This window comes from Oncorhynchus gorbuscha, linkage group LG02 (genome assembly GCF_021184085.1).
Source record: "Oncorhynchus gorbuscha isolate QuinsamMale2020 ecotype Even-year linkage group LG02, OgorEven_v1.0, whole genome shotgun sequence".
Taxonomy (NCBI): domain Eukaryota; kingdom Metazoa; phylum Chordata; class Actinopteri; order Salmoniformes; family Salmonidae; genus Oncorhynchus; species Oncorhynchus gorbuscha.
The window spans coordinates 111642159-111655672 of record NC_060174.1 but is presented as its reverse complement, the minus strand read 5'-3'; the positions used below and the strand labels follow the sequence as shown (position 1 = coordinate 111655672).

The following is a 13514-nucleotide window of genomic DNA, read 5'->3' as shown; positions in this document are numbered from 1 at the left end:
GACCTCAGAAAAAAATTGTAGACCTCCACAAGTCTGGTTCATCCTTGGGAGCAATTTCCAAACGCCTGAAGGTACCACGTTCATCTGTACAAACAATAGTACGCAAGTATAAACACCATGGGACAATTCAGCTATCATACCGCTCAGGAAGGAGATGCGTTCTGTCTCCTAGAGATGATCGTATTTTGGTGTGAAAAGTGCAAATCAACCCCAGAACAACAGCAAAGGACCTTGCTGGAGGAAACAGGTATAAAAGCATCTACAGTGAGGGGAAAAAGTATTTGATCCCCTGCTGATTTTGTACATTTGCCCACTGACAAAGAAATGATCAGTCTATAATTTTAATGGTAGGTTTATTTTAACAGTGAGGGACAGAATAACAACAACAAAAATTCAGAAAAACGCATGTGAAAAATGTTATAAATTGATTTGCATTTTAATGAGGGTATTTGACCCCCTCTCAATCAGAAAGATTTCTGGCTCCCAGGTGTCTTTTATACAGGTAACGAGCTGAGATTAGGAGCACACTCTTAAAGGGAGTGCTCCTAATCTCAGTTTGTTACCTGTATAAAAGACAACTGTCCACAGAAGCAATCAATCAATCAGATTCCAAACTCTCCACCATGACCAAGACCAAAGAGCTCTCCAGGTATGTCAGGGACAAGATTGTAGACCTACACAAGGCTGGAATGGTCTACAAGACCAAAGAGCTCTCCAGGTATGTCAGGGACAAGATTGTAGACCTACACAAGGCTGGAATGGGCTACAAGACCAAAGAGCTCTCCAAGGATGTCAGGGACACGATTGTAGACCTACACAAGGCTGGAATGGTCTACAAGACCAAAGAGGTCTCCAAGGATGTCAGGGACAAGATTGTAGACCTACACAAGGCTGGAATGGTCTACAAGACCATCGCCAAGCAGCTTGGTGACAAGGTGACAACAGATGATATGATTATTCGCAAATGGAAGAAACACAAAAGAACTGTCAATCTCCCTCAGCCTGGGGCTCCATGCAAGATCTCACCTCGTGGAGTTGCAATGATCACGAGAACGGTGAGGAATCAGCCCAGAACTACACGGGATGATCTTGTCAATGATCTCAAGGCAGCTGGGACCATAGTCACCAAGAAAACAATTGGTAACGCACTACGCCGTGAAGGACTGAAATCCTGCAGCGCCCGCAAAGTCCCCCTGCTCAAGAAAGCACATATACATGCCCGTCTGAAGTTTGCCAATGATTCAGAGGACAACTGGGTGAAAGTGTTGTGGTCAGATGAGACCAAAATGGAGCTCTTTGGCATCAACTCAACTCAACTCATGCTGCCTATGACCCCAAGAATACCATCCCCACCGTCAAACACGGAGGTGGAAACATTATGGACAACTTCACCGCATCAAAGGGACGATGGACGGGGCCATGTACCATCAAATCTTGGGTGAGAACCTCCTTCCCTCAGCCAGGGCATTGAAAATGGGTAGTGGATGGGTATTCCAGCATGACAATGACCCAAAACACACGGCCAAGGCAACAAAGGAGTGGCTCAAGAAGAAGCGCATTAAGGTCCTGGAGTGGGCTAGCCAGTCTCCAGACCTTGATCCCATTGAAAATCTGTGGAGGGAGCTGAAGGTTCGAGTTGCCAAAAGTCAGCCTCGAAACCTTAATGACTTGGAGAAGATCAAACCTGGTGGCCAACTACAAGAAACGTCTGACCTCTGTGATTGCCAACAAGGGTTGTGCCACCAAGTACTAAGTCATGTTTCGCAGAGGGGTCAAATACTTATTTCCCTCATTAAAATGCAAATCAATTTTTATTTTATTTACTTATTATTATTTTTTACATTTTACCCCCTTTTTCTCCCCAATTTCGTACTGTACAATTATTATTAGTTCCTATCTTGTCTCATTGCTATAACTCCTGTACGGGCTCAGGAGAGACGAAGGTTGGGAGTGCATCCTCCAAAACACAACCCAACCAAGCCGCACTGCTTCTTAACACAGAGCGCATCCAACCCGGAAGCCAGCCGCACCAATGTGTCGGAGGAAACACTGTGCACCTGGCGACCTTGGTTAGCGTGCACTGCGCCTGGCCTGCCACAGCGGTCACTGGTGCGCGATGAGACAAGGATATCCCTACCGGGCAAACCCTCCCTAACCTGGAAAATGCTAGGCCAATTGTGCGTCGCCCCACGGACCTCCCAGTCGTGGCCGGCTGCGACAAAGCCTGGGCACAAATCCAGAGTCTCTGGTGTCACATCTAGCGCTGCGATGCAGTGCCCTAGACCATTGCGCCACCTGGGAGGCCCTTGCAAATCAATTTATAACATTTTTGACATGCGTTTTTCAGGATTTTTTTGTTGTTATTCTGTCTATGACTTCCGGCGCCGACTGAGATGGCCGCCTCGCTTCGCGTTCCTAGGAAACTATGCAGTTTTTTGTTTTTTTACGTGTTATTTCTTACATTAGTACCCCAGGTCATCTTAGGTTTCATTACATACAGTCGAGAAGAACTACTGAATATAAGATCAGCGTCAACTCACCATCAGTACGACCAAGAATATGTTTTCCGCGACGCGGATCCTGTGTTCTGCCTTACAAACAGGACAACGGAATGGATCGCATGCAGCGACCCAAGGAAACGACTCCGAAAAAGAGGGAAACGCGGCGGTGTTCTGGTCAGACTCCGAAAAAGGGCACATCGCGCACCACTTCCCAGTATTCTTCTTGCCAATGTCCAGTCTCTCGACAACAAGGTTGATGAAATCCGAGCAAGGGTGGCATTCCAGAGGGACATCAGAGACTGCAACGTTCTCTGCTTTACGGAGACATGGCTTACTGGGAAAACGCTATCCAGGGCGGTACAGCCAACGGGTTTCTCCACGCATCGCGCCGACAGAAACAAACATCTATCTGGTAAGAAGAGTGGAGGGGGCGTATGCCTCATGACTAACGGGACATGGTGTGATGAAGGAAACATACAGGAACTCAAATCCTTCTGTTCACCTGATTTAGAATTCCTCACAATCAAATGTAGACCGCATTATCTTCCAAGAGAATTCTCTTCGATTATAATCACAGCCGTATATATCCCCCCCAAGCAGACACATCGATGGCTCTGAACGAACTTTATTTAACTCTTTGCAAACTGGAAAACATTTATCCGGAGGCTGCATTCATTGTAGCTGGGGATTTTAACAAAGCCAATCTGAAAACAAGACTCCCTAAATTTTATCAGCATATCGATTGCGCAACCAGGGGTGGTAAAACCTTGGATCATTGTTACTCTAACTTCCGCGACGCATATAAGGCCCTGCCCCGCCCCCTTTCGGAAAAGCTGACCACGACTCCATTTTGCTGATCCCTGCCTACAGACAGAAATTAAAACAAGAGGCTCCCACGCTGAGGTCTGTCCAACGCTGGTCAGACCAAGCTGACTCTACACTCCAAGACTGCTTCCATCACGTGGACTGGGACATGTTTCGTATTGCGTCAGATGGGAATATTGACGAATACGCTGATTCGGTGTGCGAGTTCATTAGAACGTGCGTCGAAGATGTCGTTCCCATAGCAACGATAAAAACATTCCCTAACCAGAAACCGTGGATTGATGGCAGCATTCGCGTGAAACTGAAAGCGCGAACCACTGCTTTTAATCAGGGCAAGGTGTCTGGCAACATGACTGAATACAAACAGTGCAGCTATTCCCTCCGTAAGGCTATCAAACAAGCTAAGCGTCAGTACAGAGACAAAGTGGAATCTCAATTCAATGGCTCAGACACAAGAGGCATGTGGCAGGGTCTACAGTCAATCACGGACTACAAGATGAAATCCAGCCCAGTCACGGACCAGGATGTCTTGCTCCCAGGCAGACTAAATAACTTTTTGCCCGCTTTGAGGACAATACAGTGCCACTGACACGGCCTGCAACGGAAACATGCAGTCTCTCCTTCACTGCAGCCGAGGTGAGTAAGACATTTAAACGTGTTAACCCTCGCAAGGCTGCAGGCCCAGACGGCATCCCCAGCCGCGCCCTCCGAGCATGCGCAGACCAGCTGGCCGGTGTGTTTACGGACATATTCAATCAATCCCTATACCAGTCTGCTGTTCCCACATGCTTCAAGAGGGCCACCATTGTTCCTGTTCCCAAGAAAGCTAAGGTAACTGAGCTAAACGACTACCGCCCCGTAGCACTCACTTCCGTCATCATGAAGTGCTTTGAGAGACTAGTCAAGGACCATATCACCTCCACCCTACCTGACACCCTAGACCCACTCCAATTTGCTTACCGCCCAAATAGGTCCACAGACGATGCAATCTCAACCACACTGCACACTGCCCTAACCCACCTGGACAAGAGGAATACCTATGTGAGAATGCTGTTCATCGACTACAGCTCGGCATTCAACACCATAGTACCCTCCAAGCTCGTCATCAAGCTCGAGACCCTGGGTCTCGACCCCGCCCTGTGCAACTGGGTACTGGACTTCCTGACGGGCCGCCCCCAGGTGGTGAGGGTAGGCAACAACATCTCCTCCCCGCTGATCCTCAACACGGGGGCCCCACAAGGGTGCGTTCTGAGCCCTCTCCTGTACTCCCTGTTCACCTACGACTGCGTGGCCACGCACGCCTCCAACTCAATCATCAAGTTTGCGGACGACACAACAGTGGTAGGCTTGATTACCAACAACGACGAGACGGCCTACAGGGAGGAGGTGAGGGCCCTCGGAGTGTGGTGTCAGGAAAATAACCTCACACTCAACGTCAACAAAACTAAGGAGATGATTGTGGACTTCAGGAAACAGCAGAGGGAACACCCCCCTATCCACATCGATGGAACAGTAGTGGAGAGGGTAGCTAGTTTTAAGTTCCTCGGCATACACATCACAGACAAACTGAATTGGTCCACTCACACTGACAGCGTCGTGAAGAAGGCGCAGCAGCGCCTATTCAACCTCAGGAGGCTGAAGAAATTCGGCTTGTCACCAAAAGCACTCACAAACTTCTACAGATGCACAATCGAGAGCATCCTGGCGGGCTGTATCACCGCCTGGTACGGCAACTGCTCCGCCCTCAACCGTAAGGCTCTCCAGAGGGTAGTGAGGACTGCACCACGCATCACCGGGGGCAAACTACCTGCCCTCCAGGACACCTACACCACCCGTTGTTACAGGAAGGCCATTAAGATCATCAAGGACATCAACCACCCGAACCACTGCCTGTTCACCCCGCTATCATCCAGAAGGCGAGGTCAGTACAGGTGCATCAAAGCTGGGACCGAGAGACTGAAAAACAGCTTCTATCTCAAGGCCATCAGACTGTTAAATAGCCACCACTAACATTGAGTGGCTGCTGCCAACACACTGTCATTGACACTGACCCAACTCCAGCCATTTTAATAATGGGAATTGATGGGAAATGATGTAAATATATCACTAGCCACTTTAAACAATGCTACCTTATATAATGTTACTTACCCTACATTATTCATCTCATATGCATATGTATATACTGTACTCTACAACATCGACTGCATCCTTATGTAACACATGTATCACTAGCCACTTTAACTATGCCACTTTGTTTACTTTGTCTACACACTCATCTCATATGTATATACTGTACTCGATACCATCTACTGTATGCTGCTCTGTACCATCACTCATTCATATATCCTTATGTACATGTTCCTTATCCCCTTACACTGTGTATAAGACAGTAGTTTTGGAATTGTTAGTTAGATTACTTGTTGGTTATCACTGCATTGTCGGAACTAGAAGCACAAGCATTTCGCTACACTCGCATTAACATCTGCTAACCATGTGTATGTGACAAATAAAATTTGATTTGATTTGATTTGATTTGATTTGTTCAAATAAACCTACCATTAAAATTATAGACTGATCATTTCTTAGTCAGTGGGCAAACGTACAAAATCAGCAGGGGATCAAATACTTGTTTCGCTCACTGTATATCCACAGTAAAACAAGTCCTATATCGACATAACCTGAAAGTCCGCACAGCAAGGAAGAAGTCACTGCTCCAAAACCGCCATAAAAATGCCATAATATGGTTTGCAACTCCACATGGGCACAAAGATTGTATTTTGGAGAAATGTCCTCTGGTCTGATGAAACAAAAATAGAACTGTTTGGCCATACGGACCATCGTTATGTTTGGAGGAAAAAGGGGGAGGCTTGCATGCCGTAGATCACCATCCCAACCGTGAAGCACGGGGGCAGCATCATGTTGTGGGGGTGCTTTGCTGCATGAGGGACTGGTGCACTTCACAAAATAGATGGCAACATGAGGTAGGAAAATTATGTGGATATATTGAAGCAACATCTCAAGACATCAGTAATGGAGTTAAAGCTTGGTTGTTAATGGGTCTTCCAAATGGCCAATGACCCCAAGCATACTTCCAAAGTTGTGGTAAAATGGCTTAATAAGTACAACAAAGTCAAGGTATTGGAGTGGCCATCACAAAGCCCTGACCTCAACCCTATATACATTTTGTGGGCTGAACTTAAAAAGCATGTGCGAGCAAGGAGGCCTACAAACCTGATTCAGTTACACCAACTCTGTCAGGAGGAAGGGTCCAAAATTCACCTAACTTATTGTGGGAAGCTTGTGGAAGGCTACCCAAAAAGTTTGACCCAAGATAAACAATTTAAAGGCAAAGCTACCAAATACTAATTGAGTGTATGTAAACTTCTGACCCACTGGGAATGTGATGAAAGAAGTTAAAGCTGAAATAAATAATTCTCTCTACTATTATTCTGACATTTCACATTCTTAAAATAAAGTGGTGATCCTAACTGGGATTAAACATCAGGAATTGTGAAAAACTGAGTTTATAAATGTATTTGGCTAAGGTGTATGTAAACTTCTGATTTCAACTGTAGTCAAAGCTTTCCTTAAGTTTGGGTCACTAACAATGGTCAGATATTGTGCCACTGTGTACTCTGTTTAGGGCCGAATAGCATTTCAGTTAGCTCTGTGTTTTTAATTAATTCTTTCAAATGTGTCAAGTAATTATCTTTTGGTTTTCTAATGATTTTGTTGGTTCTAATTGTGTTGCTCTGTGGGGTCTGTTGTGTTAACAGAGCCACAGGACCACCTTGCTTAGGGGATTCTTCTCCATGTTCATCTCTCTGTAGGTGATTGCTTTGTTATGGAAGTTTTATGAATCACTTTGTTTTTAGTGGTTGTAGAATATAATGGATTTTGACAATTAATAGGTATCGGCCTAATTCTGCTCTGCATTATTTGGTGTTTTACATTGTACACGGAGGATATTTCAGCAGAATTCTCAATTTGGTGTTTGTCCCATTTTGTGAATTCTTGGTTGATGAGCGGACCCCAAACCTCACAACCGGAAAGAGCCATGGGTTTTTATAACTAATTCAAGTATTTTCTAGTCAGGTCCTAATTGGTATGTTGAATTTTATGTTCCTTTTGATGGTATATTAGGCCCTTCTTATCTTGTCTCTCACATCGTTCACAGCTTTGTGGATGTTATCTCTGACGCTGATGTTTATGCCAAGGTAGGTATAGTTTGTGTGCTCTAGGGTAGAGATGTCTAGATTAAATTTGTATTTGTGGTTCTGGCAACTGGACCAGCATTTTTTTTGTCTTACTGAGATATACTGTCAGGGCCCAGGTCTGGCAGAATATGTGTAGAAGATCTACGTGCTGCTGTAGGCCCTCCTTGGTTGGGGACAGAAGCACCACATCATCAGCAATCAGGAGTCATTTGAATTCAGATGCTAGTAGGGTGAGGCCGGGTGCTGCAGACTGTTCTAGTGCCCTCGCCAATTCATTGATACTGTCTCTCTCTTTGTCTCTCTCTATAGTTTCTCCCATGATGTGACTCCAGTGATTCTTGCTGCTCATTGTCATGAATATGAGATTGTCCACAACCTATTGGGTAAAGGAGCTCGTATAGACCCGCCCCACGACTACTTTTGTTGCTGTGATTCGTGCAACTACCAGCAGCAATTTGACTCCTTCAGCCACTCACGGTCCAGGATTAACGCTTACCGTGGCCTGGCTAGCCCCGCCTACCTCTCGCTGTCCAATGAGGATCCAGTATTAGCCGCCCTGGAGCTCAGTAACGAGTTAGCTGTCCTGGCCAACATCGAGAAGGAGTTTAAGGTGCACACAGAGGAGCACTCACAGGCTCTAACTAACACACACACACGGTACTATACACACCTGTGCTCTATACACACAACCATGCATTTATGAAGGTAAAAATGTACATACCACACACACATGGTACTATACACACCTGTGCTCTATACACACAACCATGCATTTATGAAGGTAAAAATGTACATACCACACACACATGCACATGTACATGCACACACACACATATAATTATGCACAGACAAGTGAAAGAACTTGCATAAACGAACTTGCTCTCCCCCTTTCTGTCTCTCTCCCACTCTCCCTACCCCAACTCTCACTATCTCCCACTCTACTTCCGCACCTCCCTCCCTGTAGAATGACTACCGGCGTCTGTCTGGGCAGTGTAAAGACTATGTGGTAGGTCTGTTGGATCTCTGTCGCAGCACTGAGGAGGTGGAGGCTATACTGAGTGGAGATACTGACTCAGAGGAGAAGTACCATCCACCTGGCCGACCCTCACTCATGCGACTCAAACTGGCCATCAAATATGAACTCAAGAAGGTCAGCACACACACACACACACACACACACACACACACACACACACACACACACACACACACACACACACACACACACACACACACACACACACACACACACACACACACACACACACACACACACACACACACACACTTGCATGTGCGTATGGATATCAGTCTAATTTAACTCCCTTCATCTCTCCAGTTTGTAGCCCATCCTAACTGTCAACAGCAGTTGTTGTCTATCTGGTATGAGAACCTACCAGGTCTGAGACAGCAGACTACAGCTGTTAAACTACTAGTGGTCCTGGGAGTGGCTGTTGGACTACCTGGACTAGCTGTGGCTTACCTGGTGGCCCCCTGCAGTAGGGTAGGTACACTACACACTCTACTATGCACACTACAGCCTAACCCCTCCACCCTACAGCTGTTAAACTACTTGTGGTCACCTGTCTCCCACAGGTAGGGAAGGTGATGAGAAGTCCCTTCATGAAGTTCGTGGCCCACGCTTCCTCTTTCTCCATCTTTCTGTGTCTGCTGGTCTTGAACGCTGCCGACCGCTTCGCTGGGACCACACTGCTACCCAACATGACCACACATCTCCCCGCACGACCGCAACAGAACCAACAACAAGGTCTGTTTAACCTTTACCTTAATTCTCCCCACATAACCCCGACCCGATCACAACCAACACCAAGGTCTGTTTAACCTTTACCTTAATTCTCCCCACATAACCCGACCCGATCACAACCAACACCAAGGTCTGGTAAGGATTACACTACAGCAATGTGTCCAATATGGCAGCCATAGTGTTTTGCATTTCTATTTATTATGGCTCCCCATTAGATACTAACAAGGCTCAAATTAAGGCAGTTATACATTTTTTTAAACATTACAATACATTCATTACAGAATCCACAACACATTGTTGGCCCTCAGGCCCATACTCCACACCCACATATCTACAACACAAAATCCACGTGTACGTGTGTATAGCGCGTATGTTATCATGTGTGTGTATGCATGGGTTTACCTTTGTGTCGGTCTCTTCACAGTGTGTGTATGCATGTGTCTGAGACAGTCCCCGCTTTCCATAAGGTGTATTTTGACCTGTTTCTGATTCTGATGCTGCTGTATCAGTTACCTGATGTGGAATAGAGTTCCATGTAGTCATGGCTCTATTTTGTACTGTGGAATAGAGTTCCATGTAGTCATGTTTCTATGTAGTACTGTGGAATAGAGTTCCATGTAGTCATGTCTCTATGTAGTACTGTGGAATAGAGTTCCATGTAGTCATGTCTCTATGTAGTACTGTGGAATAGAGTTCCATGTAGTCATGTCTCTATGTAGTACTGTGGAATAGAGTTCCATGTAGTCATGTCTCTATGTAGTACTGTGGAATAGAGTTCCATGTAGTCATGGCTCTATGTAGTACTGTGGAATAGAGTTCCATGTAGTCATGGCTCTACGTAGTACTGTGGAATACTGTGTATGGTGTTGAGTCATCCACATACATAGATACACTGGCATGTAGTTAGTAAAGATTTTTAAAAGTAAGGGGCCTAGACAGCTGCCCTGGGGAATTCCTGATTCTACCTGGATTATGTTGTAGAGGCTTCCATTAAAGAACACCCTCTGTGTTCTATTTGACAGTTTTATTTATCCACAACACATTTTTCCAGCAGCAGACTATGATCGATAATGTCAAAATCCGCACTGAAATCTAAGAGCCCCCACAATCTTATCATCAATTTCTCTCAGTCAATCATCATTAATTTGTGTAAGTGCAGTGCTTGTTGAATGTCCTTCCCTATAAGCGTGCTGAAAATCTATTGTCAATTTGTTTACTGTAAAATAGCATTGTATCTGGTCAAACACAATTTTTTCCCAGATGTTTACTAAGGGTTGGTAACAAGTTGACTGGTCGGCTATTTGAGCCAGTAAAGGGGGCTTTACTATTCTCAGGTAGCGGAATGACTTTAGCTTCCCTCCAGGCCAGAGGGCACACACTTTCTAGTAGGCTTAAATTAAAGATATGGCAAAGAGAAGTGGCAATATCGTCCGCTATTATCCTCAGTCATTTTCCATCCAAGTTGTCAGACCCCGGTGCCTTGTCATTGTTGATAGACAACAATTATTTTTTTCACCTCTTCCACACTCACTTTACAGAATTCAAAATTACAATGCTTGTCTTTCATAATTTGGTTAGATATAATGTGTGGTGTTAGCGTTTTTTCTGGCATGTCATGCCTACGTTTTCTAATCTTGCCAACGAAAAAAACCTTAATGTAGTTGGCAATATCAGTCGGTTTTGTAATGAATGATCCATCTGTTTCAATGAATGATGGAGCTGCTTGCTTTTTGAAGGTGCTCCAATGTTTTTTACTATCAATCTTTGTTTCATAGTATAGTTTCTTCTTTTTATTCAGTTTAGTAACATGATTTCTCAATTTGCAGTACCGATGCCAATTGGTTGTGCAGTCAGACTTTTTTGCCATTCCTTTTGCCTCATCCGTCTCAACCATACAATTTTTCAATTCCTCATCAATCCACAGGTATTTAACAGTTTTTAGTAATATTCTAAATGGGTTCATGCTTATTAGTAACTGGGATAAGCAATTTCATAAGTGTAACATCTGATTGCTCCTCATTACACACCACGAACCAACAAATATTATTTACATCAACAACATAGGAATCACTACAAAAACGTATTGTATGACCTCTCATACGCTATATTAGGCCCAGCCTTTGGTACGTTGGTTTTCCTAGATATGGCTACTATATTGTGATCACTACATCCAATGGATCTGACTACTGCTTTAAAGCAAATTTCTGCAGCGTTAGTAAAGATTCATGTTGATTTCATTCCTCTGCTGTTTGTAACTACCCTGGTAGGTTGACTGATAACCTGAACCGGGTTGCAGGCACTGGTTACAGTTTGAAGATTTTCCTTGAGTGGGCAGCTTGATGAAAGCCAGTTAATATTTCAATCACCCAGAAAATATACCTCTCTGTTGATATCACAAACATTATCAAGCATTTCACATATATTATCCAGATACTGACTGTTAGCACTTGGTGGTCTATAGCAGCTTCACACCAGAATGGGCTTTAGGTGAGACAGATGAACCTGTAGCCATATTACTTCATGTCACGTTCTGACCATAGTTCTTTTGTGTTTTCCTTGTTTTAGTGTTGGTCAGGACGTGAGCTGGGTGGGCATTCTATGTTGTGTGTCTAGTTTGTATATTTCTATGTTTGGCCTGATATGGTTCTCAATCAGAGGCAGGTGTTAGTCATTGTCTCTGATTGGGAACCATATTTAGGTAGCCTGTTTTGTGTTGGGATTTGTGGGTGGTTGTTCCCTGTCTTTGTGTTTTCTGCACCAGATAGGGCTGTTTCGGTTTTGCCACGTTTGTTCATGTTAAGTGTCTCTTATTAAAGAACCATGAACTTCAACAACGCTGCGTTTTGGTCCTCCTCTCCTTCCCAGGAAGAAAGCTGTTACACTTCAACAATGTTTAACATTAGATCGTCTCTAAGCTTTATAGGAATGTGGTTCTGAATATAAACAGCAACACCTCCACCATTGGCATTTCTGTCTTTTCTGTAGATGTTATAACCTTGTATTGCTACCAATGTATCATCAAAGCTATTGTCTAAGTGAGTATCAGAGAGAGTCAGAATATGAATGTCATCTGGCACTATTAAGTTATTCATTTCATGAACCTTGTTTCTTAAGCTACATATGTTAGCTTAGGCTATTTTGAGCACTTCTGAAATGTTTGTTTGTTTTCATTGCTTTACTGGGAAGCTTAGCAGAAGTAGATATGTTCATGTTTTTTATGTTAGTGCAGGTTGAGCTGCACACAGTGGACTTCCTACTAGGGCACACCGCCTCAGTGCTAACAGTGTACTTCCTACTAGGGCACACCGCCTCAGTGCTAACAGTGGACTTCCTACTAGGGCACACCGCCTCAGTGCTAACAGTGGACTTCCTACTAGGGCACACCGCCTCAGTGCTAACAGTGGACTTCCTACTAGGGCACACCGCCTCAGTGCTAACAGTGGACTTCCTACTAGGGCACACCGCCTCAGTGCTAACAGTGGACTTCCTACTAGGGCACACCGCCTCAGTGCTAACAGTGGTCTTCCTACTAGGGCACACCGCCTCAGTGCTAACAGTGGACTTCCTACTAGGGCACACCGCCTCAGTGTAACAGTGGTCTTCTTACTAGGGCACACCGCCTCAGTGCTAACAGTAGACTTTCTACTAGGCACACCGCCTCAGTGCTAACAGTGGACTTCCTACTAGGGCACACCGCCTCAGTGCTAACAGTGGACTTCCTACTAGGGCACACCGCCTCAGTGCTAACAGTGGACTTCCTACTAGGGCACACCGCCTCAGTGCTAACAGTGGACTTCCTACTAGGGCACACCGCCTCAGTGCTAACAGTGGACTTCCTACTAGGGCACACCGCCTCAGTGCTAACAGTGGACTTCCTACTAGGGCACACCGCCTCAGTGCTAACAGCATAATTCTGGTTCATAGACACGTGATTGTGTCACGTCTACTCCCGCTTCCCCTCATCAGTTTCTACATAGGTAGTAACGTTAGCTGCCTAACGTTACTTCACGTTGCTCAGGCTTACAGTCTGTTTTAAATGTATTTGTAACAGAACACCAAACTTCATGTGGGCATAGGGCGCTAATTGAATTGAAGATTAGAAACGAGGGTACAGTTTTCACTAAGGTTCAGATTACACAACATTCACAGTGGGTTAAAAGAGACTGTTGTTAAACAGAACTGACCTATGTGATGCTAACCACAATA

At 44.9% G+C, this 13514-nt stretch overlaps 1 protein-coding gene across 1 annotated transcript in view; it reads left to right on the top strand.

The window, feature by feature from the left end:
* The window catches only part of LOC123990980 (short transient receptor potential channel 3-like), an 87751-nt gene that overhangs the window by 32387 nt on the left and 41850 nt on the right, over window positions 1-13514 (top strand). The window contains exons 5-8 of the mRNA XM_046292056.1: window positions 7853-8153; window positions 8508-8693; window positions 8883-9047; window positions 9140-9311. Coding sequence (XP_046148012.1) covers window positions 7853-8153; window positions 8508-8693; window positions 8883-9047; window positions 9140-9311 — 824 coding nt within the window. The remainder of the gene's footprint in view (window positions 1-7852; window positions 8154-8507; window positions 8694-8882; window positions 9048-9139; window positions 9312-13514) is intronic.